General features: G+C 36.0%; 1 protein-coding gene across 2 annotated transcripts in view; it reads left to right on the top strand.

Annotated features, from left to right (window-relative positions):
• Nucleotides 1-274: 274 nt before the first annotated feature.
• The window catches only part of LOC110033366 (probable 2-carboxy-D-arabinitol-1-phosphatase), a 32,558-nt gene continuing 13,204 nt past the window's right edge, over nucleotides 275-19,628 (top strand). The window contains exons 1-3 of one of the 2 annotated variants that reach the window (XM_020737315.1): nucleotides 275-548; nucleotides 11,674-11,882; nucleotides 16,426-16,545. In XM_020737315.1, coding sequence (XP_020592974.1) covers nucleotides 410-548; nucleotides 11,674-11,882; nucleotides 16,426-16,545 — 468 coding nt within the window. In that variant the 5' untranslated portion in view covers nucleotides 275-409. The remainder of the gene's footprint in view (nucleotides 549-11,673; nucleotides 11,883-16,425; nucleotides 16,546-19,628) is intronic. The other variant, XM_020737316.1, reaches the window with a different exon arrangement.

Raw genomic sequence — 19,628 nt, 5'->3', positions numbered from 1 at the left:
CCAATTCTTATATATTTACATATCTAGCAGCTATACTTTTATTATTACATTTATATCTGCAAATCTATCATATCATATCAAAAATATGATGATTTTAACTTGAAAAAAAAATGAAATTCACCTCTTTATGCGTAAGCAATGCAGCATGTATGTTACAATTGAAGTTTGTGTTATATATGCAAATACAAAAAAAGTCAGGGTATGTATGTAAATCTTCCTATTTTTAAGGGTGAGTTAGGACATTGGATTGCCCAAGATTGCTTGCCTCCCAACCTCTACCCGAAATACCCCAGAGGATCTGTAGACTATTCCATTCTGGATAAGGCTAACAAGGCGCCACTAACGCTTTAAGCTTACTCTGTTTCCATTCGCTCTTTCTCGGTGATGATCAGAAGTCAAAATCGCGCCTATGGGATCCGCTTTCCTCCTTAGCATTCGTCCTTCGCCGTCGCCTTTGCTGTCTCCGTTGTTGTTGCAGCTCTCAACTGATGCCGGGCACAGGACTGGATTTCCGTTGTTTACGCCAAGCCGGCCACCTCGAGACATTGGTATGTTTTTTTCTTTTTGGTTTTTGGAGCATTTGATGTATACTTTCCTTGCCTGGTTCTCGTGGACTGATTCTATGCGCTAATTTGTACTGAAGACGGAATGAAATGGGCGACGTTTGATTCATTTAAAAAAAAATGTTGTTTTCGGTGATCAGGGATTGTTTTCAATTGATTTGAGCCATCCATCTCGATTTCTTCAACTCTGCTCTGAACCTCAGATCAGTTGTGCAAGCTAAATGTGTTTTTGGATTAATTGAAACTTATTATTAACTTTTTTTTTGCGGCCCTCATCAGCAGCTAGTTAATCCTATTTATTATTTCTCAAGCAACTTACCATTGCCAGAAGTGGGATTTCTTGCAGCATGAAGAAATGTGAGAGCATGGTTAGTATGTGGTGTCAATGATTGTGTTTGTTAAATCCTTTTGAGACGTAGGATCTAATATCATTTGTGAGTGCATACAACTCCGTAAAAAGACTTTGAGAGAGTGATAGAGAGAGATAGATGAGAGTCTTTTGAGGGAAACTTAAGAAGTATATTAAATTCAAATCTCTGGTAAGTTGGAGGGAAGCGACTCCTCGAATTTCCCAGAGTTTCGACATTTCATAAAGAAAAGAGAAAATGGAGATCGCAAGCAGTCTCCAATGAAGGAAGAAAGAGAAAAGGATCCTTCATCTATCATTTTTCCTCCCCTTTTATACATAAGAGAGAAAAACAATAACAAAATTGAAATAATATATCTTGTACTGTATGTTGCATTTCTCCAATTTTGATGGAAAGACTGTGAAGTAGATGTAAGTTATTACTGATACGACGACCATCACAGATACTTGGATTGGAAAAATTGAATCTCAAGAGTCAAGCATTGTCTTTTGTTAACGGATTGACGGATGTTCTTATTGTTCATGACGACTTCTTATTAATGATGATGGTTTCCTCCAATAGCTGCCATTGCACTGACGAGCTAGGTTGTCCTTTCAAGGAAAATGATAACGATCGAATCGATAGGTGGGCTCGATTCAGCCACTTATGTAGGTGGGCTCGATTCAACCACTTATGTAGGTGGGCTTGATCCAGTAAGAGGAAATTAACGAAAATTTTTATATACTCGTATTTGTGTATGCATTAAGTTTCCCGATTCTCTCGTCTTTTTTATTGGATTTCCGCGAGAAGAATAAGTGAATGAATATCATTTTTACTTCTTCGAGTCCTTTGAGGTGATGAGGATTATCTTGGAAATGAATCCTTTTATCCTTGGGGGTTCATTTGTTTATCCTACATGGAATTGAATTTCTCTGTTATCAATTACATTTCAGGAATGGCCTTTGCCTAGGGGCACTATATTTTGTTTTTCAAGGAGTAGTCTCTGTATTTATTTTGATGATTGAAATTTGCTCTTTTCTTGGGTGTCTTCGCTCTCCCCTGAAAAAGATCTATTTTGATTTACTTATCCTGCCTTTTGAGGTCTAATGAGGGTTCTATTTCTATTCAATTGGGTGATTTTATTTTGAGGAAGTAAGTTTTGACTGAAGAAGTGAGTTCAAATGCATTTTGTATCATAATGTTTTTTTTTAAATTCGTTCAAATTTTTTTAAGAAATAATTACAAAAGTTAAGTTAGAGGTCATAAAAGGTACTCTGATATTTATTCAAGTTTAAATAATTGCATTCCCTTTGGGTTTTTGTAGGGTCATGTATGAACGAATGTGGATCCCTGTATATTTCATCTGATATTTTTTGCCTTTGAGAGAGCTCAAAGTTCTTTTGGAAGAGATGAGGGTTTTGCTCGTCCATGTGGAGGTGATTCTTCGTCGTAGGGGGCAGGAGCTTTGTTTCAAGACGGAATAAGAGTCCTAATTGAAATTTGAAGAGGAGCCTTGAAAGAAAGCCAAAATGTCATAGGAGAAAGAAATCTGTAAGGGTGGTTCTTTTGTAAGCTCGTTGAGGCAAAACATTATTTCTTATGATCCCTTCCAGGTAAAATCTGTAAGGGTAGTTCTTTTGTAAGCTCGTTGAGGCAAAACATTGTTTCTTATGATCCCTTCCAGGTAGCCTTTTATAGGGAAACCGCCATACACCATGTGTTCTCTGCAATAAAGTACACAAACTTACAACTAAGTCGAGCGTTATCCGCAATACACCACATCCTCACCGTACAATGAAGCGCCCTCCTCGATCTTCCACACACCATAACACTCAATCTCCTTGTCATACACAACCTCTCAAATCTTAAAGGAAAACTAACCCCAGGAGTTTCTTTCCAAGGAAGGAGGAAGGGAAACCCTAAGGCCTAACAATGAAACCTTTTGCTGAAAGAAACCTCTAAAGTGCTGTCAAGTTCCCTCAGGATGTCCCAATGCATCTCTTTATATATCACTTGCCAACTTCACCATGCAAAAATATGCCAAAATAACACTTCGACTAGCGTCAGCATAGCTATGTCCGAGCTTGATGTAATTAAGCCGCAGACCTACATAGCTACACCTAATCCCGACGTAATTACGCCAGATACACATTGGGGCTTGCGTACTTAAGCCAACAAGTGGCATAATTACAACAGTCCGACAATTTTGCTCGCTTTATTTTTTGGCTCTGTAACACATCTTCAACTCATGTAACTGCAAAATACCACAAAAAAACTTTCTACAAGTGTAAAATCATGATAAATAGGAAAGTACAACAGTCCGACAATTTTGCTCGCTTTATTTTTTAGCTCTGTAACACATCTTCAACTCATGTAACTGCAAGTGTAAAAATCATGATAAATAGGAAAAAAAATATAGCATATAAAACAACAAAATCACATAAATTTACATCGTATCAGTATGCCTGTATTCCTGTATATAATTCAGTCGATAACTAGTTAAAAATTTAGCGGTTGATCGTTTATCGGTTTTGTAGAAGATTTAAGGTGGCATGTTCACCCCTGAGAATTTTCTTTGAGAATTGGCATACAGTCCATAAGAATCGTCAGCCAACAATGCTTGATGAATCATTTAGTCAGAAAGTCGGTAAAAAATCGGTGGACATTGTCAATCAGTTTCTTTGTCGATTTGTTATGATTTTATTATTATGTAGGTTTGGTTTCTTTGAGTTGCATAAATTTTGTCAATGTCAATGTAAATAAGTGTTTGGTATTAAGAAAAGATAAATTAGTATGCCGTGAAGAAGAGTTGTCATGGTTTACCCTTGTTAGAGTTCTTGGTTTAAGGGAAACTATTGCATTTTACATCAAGCTAAAATAAAATGATTTTTTTTCTAGCTTAGCACACGTAGATTGATTATTAAAAGTACGAGGGTCTTGAAGATTATGATTTGGGAGATGATAATATAAAGTAGATAACACTATTTTTTATTTTTATATTATTTTTTGTGATGATTGTGTTTTTGATGAATATGCAACTTGCAAACAAACTATTTACCATATTTTAAGCCTAATCAGCAATCTTTTTTTCTAATGGTATGTATGGCTACAACCATTCTATGTTTATGTATAAATTTAATTGCATTATTTGCGATTATATTTTATTTTTCAATTTGATTTTATTTTGTTACTTCATTCAAGGGCAAAGTCAGGAATTTTATTTAGTGATACTGGAGTTAATTTAAACCACAACAGAAACAAAATATAATTGTTGAAACTCAAACTAGGTTACAACAACGACACTGACAATTGAAAAATAACAACACAACACAAAGGAACACTCTAGGGCTAGAGCAAAGTGGTAGGTTGTGTTGGGATGGCGACAACGAGGCATTGGAGGTGGTAGGAATGGGACAGGGGTTTGCTAAAAGTAGTCAGCTGGAGGAGGGGAGTTTGCGGTTGGAGGGGAAGGGTCACGGGTTGGCTGAGGGGAGCAAGTTGCGATTGGAAGGTGGCAGCGGGATTGGGGTTAGAATAAGCGGGGTAAATTCACGACAAAATCCTGTGAGAAGGGGGGTAGGGGTGCTATGATAGAGTCTTGGTATCAGGAGGACTGGAATGGTCGCGAAAAGGAGGCGGGTAGGAAGGAAGTTACGGAAGGAGGAACAACGATTGACCGAGAAGTAGAACGCGACCCAGGAGATGGGCGTGACAAGCAACAGGGGGTTCTTGGGGTTCCAACGGTCTGATGGGAAGGGGAATCAGGGGTGGGATCATGTGAGGGGAGAACGATGGAGAGGAATAAGGGAAGATAGGTATCCTCGCGGGATCGAGTTACAGTTGGAACACCTCTCGAACATTTGGAGAAGATCATCACCTCGGATGAGCTACAGCCGATGCACCTCTTCTCCTTCGGATACAACCCTAGATGGGGAAAACAGTCGCTGATGGCAAGCTGAACCAAAATCTGAAAACAGACAGGCAAAAACTACACTAGGACAGCAAACACATATAAATAGATGGATAAACGGAAAATGAAAATAGGAAGGGGGAAATCATTCCCGCCCATTGAAAAGATGGAGGGGGCTAGTTTAGCCCCTAGCTGGACCAAACCTTCTCTAAGCCCCTGAATCAGTCTCTCGGGTTGGGGTAGCTTCTACTTTATTCGTCGAAACTTTTGGCTCTTCTTATGTAATTTTAGTAGCACTTGGATCCCACTGACAATTGCATTATTCTCCAAGGCATCTAAGGATCGGTCCCAACTTACAAGCAAACATCCACATCAGTCTAACCTTTTGTGAGTCTATTTTTGAACTGAACTAATCCTGCATGTCTCACCTCTGCTACTAAATACTCCTAAGGTCATCCACGGTTGGCTTAACAATATATGAAGTGGGGGTAACCTGAACCTCCCCACATAGTGGTGGCACTGGTGGTAAGGTATCGAGCATGATGTCCTAAAATGCTCTTTGTTGTGCCCTCATGTCTAGAACTGATGTCTTAGTCCTATCATCCGTTGTCATCACCAAAACAAGTCCCATCAATGTTGCTCTGTTGGCAAGAGCGCCTTTGATCTCGTGCTTCGTCGAAGGGAGGACTATGCACTTCCCATCCTTGATGAAGGAATATGTGTTTCTAAATCCACTGTACTGAATTCTCCGGTCAAATTGACACGGTCTCCTCAATAAAAGGTTGCAGGCATCGATAGGGACCACTTTGCACCACTCCTGATCTTGCAACTGGCTCTCGATCTAAGACTCCACGAAGCACTTCTTGTCAATGTTGACGTTGTTTTCCTTCTTTAGCCACGTCAAAGAATATGGCTAGGAGTCTCTCTGAGTTATGAGACCCAATTTTTGTACCATTTACATAAATGTCACGTTCTTACCATTCCTTCCATCGATGATGATACTGCATACCTACCCATTCATATTGAAATGAGTATAATATATATTGTGACAAAGCTACTGTGAATCCCTTGTATCCTAAGTCTGTAGGACCCGTCGAACCACGAGTGCCACTCTTTTATCCGGTGACAGATGATACACATCATCTTGTTCTTCAACTTTTTCCTCGTGGCTAATCTCCTCCATGACACCATGCTTGATAAAAGGCAAGACCGGGCTAGTCGGGCAACTGGAGGCAATGTGCCCAAGTTCGTGGCATTTGAAGCATTTTCTTGTGGGGACTGTAATAGGGGTGTTACTCTTCTCAAGATTCTTTTCACTGGAGGTGGCTCTATCCTTATCCGAATCAATTTTCTCAACATGCTCTTGTTGGTGTCTCGAACTGTAGGTGACTGCCTGACTGGTGGTAGTAGTCTGCTCTGTTTCTACTGCCTCTCCACTTTTAATGCTAAAGTTTGGACATCTCTAAGTGACTAATAAAGTTGCAGCTGCACCACATTGCTAATATCGGGCTTTAGGCCCTCAAGATAGTGGGCTACAGTGTGCCTTCCAGTTCGATCAACTAACATTTCATTTGTAATTGGTCGAACTGTGATGTGAACTCCACTAAAAGGTATCGCTGTTGCAGGTGAAGTCTCAAAAACATGTTTTGGTGGTAATGAGGTGGAAGATATTTCTTCGGCGTTGCCTTCTTCATTTTCTCTCACTTAATAATCTTATCACTGCCTTTGCTTTTTTTCTGTTTTTAGAAGTTCTCCCCCCACAAAGCCGCTCTTTTTCAACTTGATAATAACTAATTTTACTCGCTTATCCTCTGACACGTCTTTATATTTAAAGATTTTTTCAACAGATTGTATCCGATCAATGAATTCATCTACATCCATACCTCCCTCAAACTCTGGTAGATCCACCTTGATTCTATAGTCTTTGTGTCTTCGAACTGATATCTCCTTTGCAGGCCTCTGATACTGGATTCCGAAATGTTGTGGCCTTTCATCTTTATCACTAAAATCCTCCCTATTGAAGGGGTTGAAATTTTCATCACTTCTCCTCTTTCACTTTCCCTGTTACCATCGAGGGTAAGTCCCTCCGGGGTGTCATACTCAATGTCCGTCAATCTCCGCTGAAGTCAGTAGATCTCTCAATGTATATCTTCTATTGTAGGCTCAAGCATATATCTTTATTGTGGCATGGTTAGGGTTTGGGGTGGGAGGTGAAGGAGGGTAAAAAAATGATTTAAGGTTGCTGATTAGGGGAAATTATGATTAGATCAAAGTTTTGGCCATAGTTTGAGAGTAAGAAAGAAACTTTTTTTGATGAAGGGGTAAGGCAGATGCTAGGAAACCTTAGGATAGGACTGGTTAGGCTAGCTCTGATAGCAATTGATACCGGAGTTAACCCAAATCACGATAGAAACAAAATATTATTGTTGAAAAATTTTAAATAGGTTACAACGACACTGACAATCTAAAAATAACATTACAACACAACTGAGCACTCTAGGGCTAGGGCGAAGTGGTGGGCTATGATTGAGATGGCAGCAGCGGGGCGTTGGAGGTGGTTGGAAAGGGATGTAGAGTGTTGCTTGAAGCAGTCGGCTGGAGGATGGGAGTTTGCGGTTGGAGGGGAAGGGTCACTGGTTGGCCGAGGGAAGGCTGCGACTGAAAGGTGGCAGGAGGATTGGGGTCGAAATAGGCGGGGTGAATTCATGACAGACTTTTGTAAGAAGGGGAGTAAGGGTGTTACGACATGGTGGTGGTATCGGGAGGACTGGAATGGTCACGAGGAGGCGAGTAGGAAGGAAGTCATGGGAGGGAGGAACGACGGCCAACCAGCATGCAAACGTGATCTAGGAGATGAGCGCGACAAGCAGCGGGGTTCTGGGAGTTCCAGCGGCTCGACGGGAAGGGGAATCAGGGGTGGCTGGTTGAGAGCTTGTGAGGGGGAAATGGTGGAGGGGAATAAGGGAAGATAAGTATCCACGTTGGATCAAGTTACTCTCAAAGCACTCCTCAAACTTTCGGAGAAGATCCCCACCTTAGACGAGTGACAGTCGGAACACCTCCTCACCTTTCAGATATAGCCCTAGCAGGGAAAAATAGATGTTGACGACAAATTGAACAGAAACCTAAAAATAAGAAGTCAAAAACTACCCTAGGACAACAAACACATTTATAAATAGAAAGATGAATAGGTGGGAAACAAAAACAAGAAAGGGGGAAATAATTCCCGCCCAATGAAAAGGAGGAGGGGTTTGGCCTAGCCTCTTGCTGGAGCAAACCTTCTCTTGCCTGAACCGGCCGGGGCCGGTTCATCCCCAAGCTCCTGCGTCAGTGAAGGCACAAATTATTTTTAATCTTTTTCATCCAGGCCTGATCATAATATTGATGGTTTTTAAATTTTCTTAATTGACATCTTAATTTAGAAATGATAGATATATGTTGGAATGAAAAATTGTATAAAAAATGTGTTCTATAATTTCTACTTTTATTTTGAAGCTGAAGATTCAAAGAGCTGAGATAAAAAACTCTAGATAAGACAATTGTTAACTAACAAGAAATGCTAAGCATGCATATGTTTCTGAAAGAAAAATGATTCACATATTTGGACAAGCCACAATTTACATAATGACTACACAGAAACAACAAACAGGATAGACAGGCAAATAACTTGAAAAAATGGTTACATTAACATAACTGTTTTTAGAAAATTTTAACGGAAATAGCTAAAATTAAACATGACATAATACCATAAAACCAAGTTCGGGTTTAAAAATTTATGTTCACTCATTTCATTGAATTTTGGCAACAAAAAAAAAAGGAAAAAAGAAAAAAAAAATGATTGGAAGACTTAGTACTCTTTTTTTTCCTTCAAATTCTGATATTTACATTGAAATACTGTTCTATAAAACAGGCATGAACCGCATAATTGTAACCTTTATCCATCACATAGCTACGAAATAATGAAATCCATCGTCCAATTTTAATAGAAGATAGAAAACAAGACATAATAAAGTAAATCTCCAGCTTCAAAATAAGATATTTCTATGACACGTCTTACCCAAACAAGTTACCAGCAAATGAAAGATTGGAGGAACAAGGAGGAGAAGAAGAAATTGAGACTCACATGTAGGGGTGGCGGCGGAGCTCGTGATGCAACACTACAACTCCTATTGTTTATATGAGATTAGAAATGGAGAAAGGAAGGCGGGATTTAGGATTTTATATAAAAAAAAAATTAAGAGTAAGGCCAATGGGGTATTACTCTCAGAGCTCCCACTGTAGCTTCGCCTTTGCCTTCATTTATGTTAAAGAAACTTTATATTTTCTTTATATGATATTTTGTTTTTTAAGGATATTTTTTCTCTTATATTGTTCGATTTTTAATGTTTTTTTTTTAATTTGCACAAATTTTTAAATAATGCATGACACATTAAGGGCTTATGCATTATTATTTCAAGCAGAGATGTATGTGAACTAGCATACTTGATGAACAAATTAATATTCATTCATAGGCTAATTTATGTTCATTATTTTGATCATTGAACAAGCTTTAATAAAATTTTAAAAGTTTGAAATAGAAATGACTAAGCTTAAACATTGCCCTGCTTTTTCATGTACATTGGTAAGAATGTTTATCTGATATTTAATATTTATCTGATAGTTAATAAGCAGCTTGCTAAAATATTTATTTAATTCTATTTTATGCAAGCCATCCCAGCCTAGTGGTTGAGAGTTTTGTTTTTCATCCAAGATTTTCTGAGTTTAAAATCATGCATATGCGGTCTGCGTGCATTTGGGTGTGTGGCCAACTTACATTTTTCATTTTTGTTTTAGAAATTTTTAAGCAGAGTTTTAATTATTATTTTTAAATCTTTTTCCCAAAATAGCTAATGTGAACCAACTAAAGGCCAAAAAGGTATCTTCTAATTTTGTCCATAAAAATACTTCTTTTTCTAAGCTTCTTTATTTCCTTAGTTGTTTTCCTACTACAAAAGTAATAGCAAAAGCTACATTAAATGAACCTTTTTTTTATGTTAAATTATTTTATATTTTTTATTTTTTTCTTCTTTTGTATATACTTTCGAAGTTTTTTTTTATATTACTATATATTGAAAATTTTGAAATAGTTCAATTAATGGATTAAAACTTATATATATATATATTTTAATTTAAGTTTGATAATGAAAATATTTCTGGGATAAGTATATGAATAAAAAAAAGTCATTTTTTCCTATTTTTATAATTTGAAATAATGAAGTGAATTATTGCTTTTTTTATTCAAAAATTATGAATACATTTATTTTTAGTAATAATACTATTCGATTAAATTATTGGCATGCTACACATCAGGCTCAAACTTGATGAAAAAATTAATAAGAATTTTCAATAATATTTTTAAACATGAGTTGCATTGAAGCTTTTGAGGGCCAAAGTCTATGCTCTATGGCCATCCAACTTTGTCCGATCAGAATGATTATAGCCGATCTATTGGGGTGTGGAGGCTTTACTTGTTTGACTTGACTTTTGTGGAGTTTAGGCCATGCAATTTTTGAGAGGCCAATTATACTTTTTGAGACCCTTAGGCTATACTTGGTTTCTTATGGATTGACTCAAGCTATGCTCAGCTGATACAACTTCAATTGAGCTTTTGTGGATTGTAGTTTTTGATGCTCGATCGTTTTGAGCTTTTACGGTTATTAGGCTATGTACAGTAATTGAGAGGTTAATCCAAGCTTTTGGGGGCCAAAGTCTATGCTTTGTTGCCTAAATAACAACTCACGTTTTAAGGCTATACAGTTTTTCTGAGTTGCAGTTGGATGTTTATCCATTTGCACGTGAAGTAACTTGCCTTCAGCCTGAAGGAGGTCTTTTTCTGGGTCTCCGTTTGTTGAAATAAAGCTATTTGACTTCATAGTTTGTTTCCCTAGCACATTATATTCAACTAAATCAACTTTAACCATGTTGTGGCTTAAATGAAACTGTATTTTCTATGTGGTAAGCCAAACAACACCTGGGAGGACGAACGTATGCTTTCTACCACGAACTGACTCTGTAAGCAGCTCCCAAAATCTAAGTGGATGGTCCATTGGATCCAGTTTTAAGTTTATAAAATTACCAAATGCATAGTATGTATAGCATGCCACGGTTAACAGATCTTCCCTAGTGTACTCGATACCATGACAAAAACTGGTTTTCCAGCTTGTGGTTTGTGAGATTTGTTCCTACAGTTTGTTGAAGCTACTTCTTCCAACTAAGCATCATTTTTGGTAAGCTACAGTGTGGGCAATTTTACATATATAGCTCAAGTGCGTACATTATGCAAATGTTCCAAACTGAGCCAAAAAAAAAAAAAAAAAACATAACTGTCCTCATTGTAGGGTCACTAAAGAATTAAGTAGTGATACAATGCAACTAGTTTGCATTTAAATGACAACCATAATCTGGATCTATGCATCCTCGCCCATTTTTACAGAAGTCTTAAGCATCTTCAAAGTACTGGAAAAAAAAACATTGCCATGAATTCATCTCCTTATATGACCCTTTTGTTGCGTCCTCCAACTAGACTCTTTTCTTCACACATAGCAGTTGGTTGTTGAATATGATTTCAGGTAATCAGTTATTTTTAATAATCTGCATGCTATTTCTCTTGAGTTGTATATGATGCAAGATTTAGCTTAAAAAATGATTCTAGCTATGCCAATTTTCATCGCCAACAATATTTGAACACATTGAATTGAAAAATTTAATACATATTTTTTCTTATTGGTTTTCATCTGCTTCCCATGCATATTTGAAATTTTATACTTATTTAGCGAAATTGGCATCTCAGTTGTTTCTTCTTTTCCTTGTGCAGGACAGATGAGAAGACTTACAATTGTAGCTCAAGATAGTATCAACAATGTTCCAACACGAAACGGAACTGAGATTCATTTTCCAGTGACTGGTGGTGCATATGATTTCAGAGGAGCGACATCACTTAGTGATGAGTTATTGTCTTCTTCAAAAAGGGTGACTTTGCTGAGGCATGGATTGAGCTCTTGGAATGAAGAAAGTAGAATTCAGGTTTGTTGCTTATAAGTACTAATTACTAGCCACATTTTTTATGCCAACAACATATTGGGTTATCAATCAAGAATAAAAGAAATCAGACAGAATAAAGAGTTTCCTTCTTCGCAATGTTGCAAAGAAGGAAATATTATATTTGCACTAGATTCAAGATTCTTTCCTTTTAGCTGAATATTTAGATTAGGAATATGTATTAATTTAGTTACCTAAAATAAATTATACAATATATTATGTATTTAAAATAGATTGTACAGACTATTATTTATTAAAATGAAAGCAAAGGAAAAAACATTCAGCCTATTTGCTTAAAATATTGATATGGTATCAGAGCCACGTCGAATATTTAGCATCTGAATCTTTGGAGTCGTCTGCTTCGCCTGGAGAGCTCGTCCTGTTCGTCCTAATTGCTTCATCTGTGCCGTTCGCTCGACCGTTCGAACTGCCGCTACCTCTCGACCGCTTCCTCTATTCCCGCACTGTCGCTACCGCTCGACCGCTTCCCTGTTCCCGAACTGCCGCTGTCGCTCGACCGCTTCCTCTGTTCGACTGACCGAACTTCCGCTCGACCGCTCGACCGCTCGACCGCTCGACCGCTCGACTGCTTCCTCTTGGCTCTCGCATCTGTATCTTTGACTTTGGTATATTCGGCGTATTTCAACGCCGATATACTTTCTAGGTCGTGGCACTCTGAGGATCTGGGGTTTCTGCTTTGGCTTTGGACTCGTCTCCTAATTTAAGGCAGTGCACTATTTTTTGAATCTTTTCGGCACGATTTTTTGAATCTTTTAGGTTGATTTAGACCAACGATTGAGATTTTTTTTTTTGATATCTTTGGATATCTTGGCTTTCTTTGATTTATGGTTGATTTCGATCAACAACAATTCTTTTTAGATTGTTTTTTGAATTCTATGCTACCAGATTTACAGAATAGTCAACTTTTAGATATGGTGTTGAAGCATTTACTTAAAATTGTTCTTTATTCTACAGATAATAGTTTAGTAGTTGACTGTTCTGCTTGTAAATTTGGAAAAATTAAGACATTACATTTTCCTTTTTCAGACAGTCATGCCAATAAATGTTTTGACATTATTCATAGTGATGTTTGGGGAATTACGCCAGTTATTTCAAATGCTCAATATAGATATTTTGTGACATTTATTGATGATTATAGTCGATTTATTTGGATCTATTTTTTGCGTTCCAAAGCAGAAGTATTGCTGCATTTCAAATATTTTTAGCATATGTTGAAACTCGGTTCTCCGCTTGCATTAAAACCTTACGATCTGACAATAGCGATGAATACATGTCTCATGAGTTTCAAGAATTTCTCCCTAACAAAAGTATTGTTTCACAAAGTTCATGTCCCTATACACCGCAACAAAATGAAGTTGCTGAATGAAAAAATCGACATCTATTAGATACTGTGCGTTGGATACTATGCGCACATTACTGATAGAATTTTCTGTTCCAGCTAAATTTTGGACTGAAGCTTTATCAACTACAATTTATCTTATTAATCGTTTACCATCTCAATAATTGAAGTATGAGTCTCCCTACTATCGACTTTTTGATAAACATTCTAATTATTATATGATGCATACTTTCATATGAGTTTGTTTTATTCATCTACCTGCTCATGAACGTCATAAGTTGGCAGCTCAGTCAGTACGATGTGCTTTTATGGGGTACAATCCTAATCATAAAAGTTTTGTGTGCTATGATTCGATTAATAGTTGATGACATATTTCTCAAAATATGATTTTCTTTGAACATGAATATTACTTTCAGCATCATGTATCGACACAAAATACAGTTATACTTTCACAATTTGATAATTCTTCTGCTGATAAAAGTTTCAAGCCGGACATTGTCTACACACGACGCATGCCCACTTCACTTTCAATCCTCCCCGACCCTAATCCTAAAAGTGCACCAACAATTATTCGACGATCAACCCGACGTATCCGTCCTCCAGATAGATATGGATATTCTGCAATTTTAACTAATACTATTGTTCCTACCTCTTACTTTCAGGCTGCTAAACAGAGCCGCTGGGTTAAAGTTATGCAAGACAAACTTCAGGCACTTCAAGAAAATCACACTTGGGATATTATTTCACGTCCTACAAGTGTTAAACCCATTGGTTGTAAATGATTTTACTCTCTTAAACTCCGATCTGATGGCTCTCTTGATAGATATTAGGCAAGATTGGTAGCACTTGACAATCGACAGGAATACGGGATTGATTATGAAGAAACATTTGCACCTGTGGCTAAGACGATTATTGTCCGACTGGTATTATCTATTGCTACATCTAAAAGCTGGTTGTTAAAGCAGATGGATGTTAACAATGCATTATTACATGGGGATCTCAAAGAAGATGTCTATATGACTTCTTCAGGCTTGTTTTATACACCTTCATTGTTTTTAAGCTCAAACGGTCCCTAGACGGTTTGAAACAGACTCCACGGGTCTGGTTTGAAATGTTTCGCAATACACTTCTTAGCTTCTCTTTTATTCAAAGTCAGTATGATTCATCATTATTTCTTTGCAAGACTGATAAGAGAATTATTTTGTTATTAGTCTATGTTGATGATATTGTCATCAATTGATGTGTCAACTACAAAAACGCCTTCAGGGTTCTTTTCATATGAAAGATTTGGGGTCATTAACTTGGTTCACTCTTCTCTCGTTGGTATTTTTCTTCATCAACACAACTATACGAGGAGACTCATTACTTTGACTGGTCTTCAAGATGGTCATTCTGCTGATACTTCTCTGGAAGTAAATGTTACAACTATACGAGGAGACTCATTACTTTGACTGGTCATCAAGATGGTCGTTCTGCTGATACTTCTCTGGAAGTAAATGTTAAATATCAACAGAATGATAATGACTTTCTATCTGAACCATCTCTATAACGACAATTGGGTGGGAGTTTCAATTATCTGACTATTATGCATCCTGATATTTCATTTGTTGTGTAACAAGTTAGTCAATTTATATAAGCACCTACACATCTTCATTTAGCTGCAGTTCGACGTATTGTTCGGTATTTGAAGGTACTTCTCATTATGGTTTGTTCTTTTCTGCGGAGTCTCCTAACATCTTAACAACCTATAGTGATGCCGATTAGGCTGGTTGTTCTGATACACGCCGATCTATTACTGGATGGTATACGTTTCTCGACAACTCTTTAATCTCTTGGAAGAGCAAGAAACATTGAGTGTCTAAGTCATTTACTGAATTAGAATATCGCGTTATGTTCTCTATTTGTTCCGAGATCATTTGGCTTCGGGGTGTGCTGACTGAGCTTGGTTTTCCTCAGCTTGAGTCTACTTCTCTTCATACAGATAATACTAGCGCTATCCAGATACCTGCTAATCTTGTCTTTCATGAGCGCACGAAACACATTGAAGTGAACTTTCATTTCATTCGAGAAGCCTATGAGGATGGTGTTATATCTCTTCCTCATATCACTTCTGATCTTTAAACGACTGATATATTTACTAAGACTCTTTCTCGATAGCGTCATCAGTTTCTTGTCGGCAACATCAATTTGAGGGGGGATATCAATCAAGAATAAAGGATATCAGACATAATAAATATTTTCTTTCTTCGCAATGCTACAAAGAAGGAAATATTATATTTGCACAAACTTCTTTCCTTTTAGCTGAATGTTTAGATTAAGAATATTATCAATTAAGTTACCTAAAATAGATTATACAGAATATTATGTACCTAAAATAGATTACCTAAAATAGATTAAGACTATTATTTATTGGAATGAAAGCAAAGGAAAAGACATTCAACCTATTTGCTCAAAATATTGACATGGGCTACAACATGAATATCTTGCGAACTTCTGCTATTCTTTGTGGCTTATTAAGAAACGTCCACAAAATATGTTAAAAGATAGGCCAACATTTTCCAATCATTGCCATTTAACATTTGTTCAAATATCATTATCACTAATGGACTTAACCTTTCTTTTGGGTTAACTTCTCCAAACTATTTTTATTTTAACATCTTTGACGCTAATAGCTGTGAAAAGGCTCGTAATGATGATGATTGTCTATGAAATTATTAGCTTTTTATAATTTGTTGGAACATTTGCTGTAAACATTGTATCATCATTCTTCTTTTTTGTGTTATTCTTAAGTAAAGTAAATTACTAAATATAATTGGCACAAACAATGTTTACACTTACTTATTTTAGTATTGGAAACTCTCATGTTAAGGCTTAGTCGGTGTTAAGAAAATATATTTGAACTTTGCTGCGAAGGAAGCCATGAATCTGGGGTTTTTCATGCCTATATTTTCTCTCTGCTAACAAGTAATAATTCTATTCTTAGATTTTATTGGATTAACTTGATACCTCATACAAGCTACATTTTTTTGATCGATAATGTGACATTTTTCTTGTGCTTTTTTACTTATCTTTGATGACCGTTGATTGATTTATGGACACCCTTGAGTTATTTATTTATTTATTTATTTATTTTGAGAAGTTGCTGATCTAAGCACTGTTTACATCCAGGGAAGCTCCAACTTATCTGTATTAACTGAAATTGGTGCCAAGCAGGCAGAGAAATGCCGTGATTCGTTGGTCAACATAAAGTTTGATATCTGCTTCTCTAGTCCAATTTCACGGGCAAAGGTTTCATTCCCAGATTTTATGCGATGCTAATTACATATTAGCTCTTGCGATATACAGTGTGCTTTACATTGGGCTGTTGTTTATTCCTCCACATTGTTCCCTAGAACGCCTTGAAATTTCAGAATAATCCCTGAAAGTAAGATTTTATCATCATATATGTAGTCTTTTTTAATCTTTTTGTTTGTTTAGCTATTATAATGTACCACAAAACTTCACCTTGAATGCTATATTAATTTTGAGCTTTGAAAGGCATTTGTGACTTATGAGTTCATATTGCAATTCAATTATTTCTTCTTCTTCTAGAATTTTGAGCAAAGAAAACCAAGTAATGTGGGGTTTTAAAAGACAAACAGAAATAGGGTTCCAAAGGCTTTTCATGGTTTGTTTATGTGGTTGATCGGGGTTTTTCAATTACAGAGGATTAAGGTTTCTCATGGCCCTCAATTCCCATGATTATTTTATCTGTAGCTCATTGTTTGAGAACACCATCAATTAGAATGTCTTGGATTTATATGTAAAGGAATGGACAGGGACGGATGGTTAATTTGATTAAAATTTTCTGGTTCTATCATTTGGAGTCAATCAACTTGAACCAATTTACTTATAACGGAAGGTTAGAAATCTGCAATTGCAATGGGTTGCCCCTTATTGGATATGTCTAGCAAATATGTTGCAGTATGTTGAAGGGTCTAACTATCAAAAAGTAGTTTAAAAGAACCAATATGGCTAATCATGGTTAGAGCTTCAAGGATATGAACACTAATGGTTCAGCGTATCATGCTTGTCTTATTCATGTCGAAGTTAATGCAAAGGCATAGCACATTGTTGATTGTAGTTGGAGGTATCAATATACGATTCTCTTATTTGATGGCCATATCGAATGAAATTTTTGAGATAGGATTAAGGTCACCTGTGCGGAATACATTCTAAGGCTCATAGGTTGAGGGATATATGCTATAGGGCATTTTCATTGTGTGGTACAATTATTGATAGTCCATTTCTTATTGTGGACGTTAGCATCTACATGGTAAAGGGCTGATTGTCATATCGATGGGTTGCACCGAGCGGGGAGCCCTAAGTTGGAGCCAAGCTTGCTCACTTCAAAGCATTGCTTCGAGCATAATGTAGGATGGTGTTTTTCTTTGACGAACATATGATTTACCTAGGCAAACGAATTTCATTGTTCATGTGGCTGGGCTTTTGTTATGGGATTGATCACATTGATAGACACTCATCATCTTTGCCATCAATATCTACTTGAGGTGCTAGAGGTTTCATAAACCGCTATATAGTAGAAGTGATGGATAATATGGGGTCATGAAGAGAGGGCATCTGCTGCTCGGAGAATGTCTCCAGAGCATCTTAGTTAGGAACACAAATGTGTTTGCATGAATATTGAGAGATTATTTTATGAGAATTTCATTTCATTCAATATGGCATCCTCCCCTTTTATTTTAGTATAATCAATTCCAAAGTTGCCTATATTTGAGACTTGAATCTCCATTCGTACATGAAGTGAGGACACTGGTGTTTAAGTAGACGAGTATTACAGAAAAAGACATTGAAAAGATTAAATGGATGGGGAGTCAAACTGTAGTAATCATCATGTCTGATGGGTGGTTTGATATAAATAATAGAAGTTTGATCAACATTATGATAATTATTCTCTATTTGAACTCTATAAAAGCATCTAATCACTTGAAGATTTCGAGTAAATTTTTGGATTATTTGATGGAGTGATAAATGATACTAGAGAGCATTTGAATATTAGGGCCTATAGGACAGCTGAGAATAAGTTGATGGAGAAGACCTCTATATTGGACAGTATATGTCGCACACTGCATTTATCAAATTTTTTAGAAACATATTGACCTCTCTCAGCACAGAAATGCCCTTATTAAATCAAAGTAATTTGTAAATTCACTTATAGTCATTCTTGAGCTTTTTTCTTTATGAGAATTTCTTAAGAAAGAATTATTCTACTCTGCTATAACAAGATTTGTTATAAGATTTTTTTTAGTATTAGATAATTCGAATAATTCTTCTTCGCTATCTATTTCTGATAAATCAAAAATGGGTTGAAGATTGGATTCATTTATTATTGAAATAGATTTTACATGACTTAATTTAGTTTTCGGAGGATAATTATTTGCATAATGACCTTCTTGTTTACATATCCAACATTTATTATTTCTAATTTATTTGTTTTTTGTATTATTTTATTTTCGTCTAAAGGTTCTTTTATTAGGATTATAATATTTTTTATTTATTTTTCTGAAGAATTTTTTCTCTTTATTTTTTTACAGAACACTCACAGGTGTTATGTAATGAACATCCCCATTGTTGAGGAATTAAGTCAGATTTTTCACAACACAGAGATTGCTTATATTGTTTATTTTTCTTGTATAAATCAACTTGTTGGCAGGCTTCAGCTAATTTTTCTAAAGCAAATTGTTTTCGACTTCCTAAACATGTATTATTAGGATATATTTGTTTGAATTCTTGACTCCGTAAAATATTATATGATTCTGGTAGTTTATAGAAATATATATCTAAATTTGCTTATTTTTCTTCATATAATATTGCATAGAAAAATTTTTAATAATCACAACTATATTCATTTAAGTAACAAATATTGCATATATTTAAAGATGTTATTTTGTGTTTTGCTTCTTGAGATGCAATTTTTCTTCTTTGTTCATCTGAGAATGTCAAGACTTTATATCCTAAGAATTCTCCTTTTAAGTATTTTGCATATTCGTTAGATCAGCTTCCAGGATTACTTGGGTTACATGTTTGTCTTATGGTATTTTTCTGTTCAGGTGATAATCCCGAAAATCATTTTTTTGTTATTATTATGGTATTTTTCTGTTCAGGTGATAATCCCGAAAATTATTTTTTTGTTATTACTGCTAATGTATTTTTTATATAATTATATACGTCTTCTCCTTTTAAATTATAATTATATATTGCTAAACTATTTTGTATTACCCATTTGTCTATTATTTGATTTATATTTTTATAACAATCAATATTTAAATAGACTCCGTGACCACTAATAGGTTCTGGTATATTATTAGGTA

The sequence above is a fragment of the Phalaenopsis equestris genome, unplaced genomic scaffold (genome assembly GCF_001263595.1).
Source record: "Phalaenopsis equestris unplaced genomic scaffold, ASM126359v1 Scaffold001151, whole genome shotgun sequence".
In the NCBI taxonomy this organism is placed as follows: domain Eukaryota; kingdom Viridiplantae; phylum Streptophyta; class Magnoliopsida; order Asparagales; family Orchidaceae; genus Phalaenopsis; species Phalaenopsis equestris.
The sequence above is the reverse complement of the archived record's forward strand: the minus strand, read 5'-3'. Positions and strand labels throughout refer to the sequence as shown.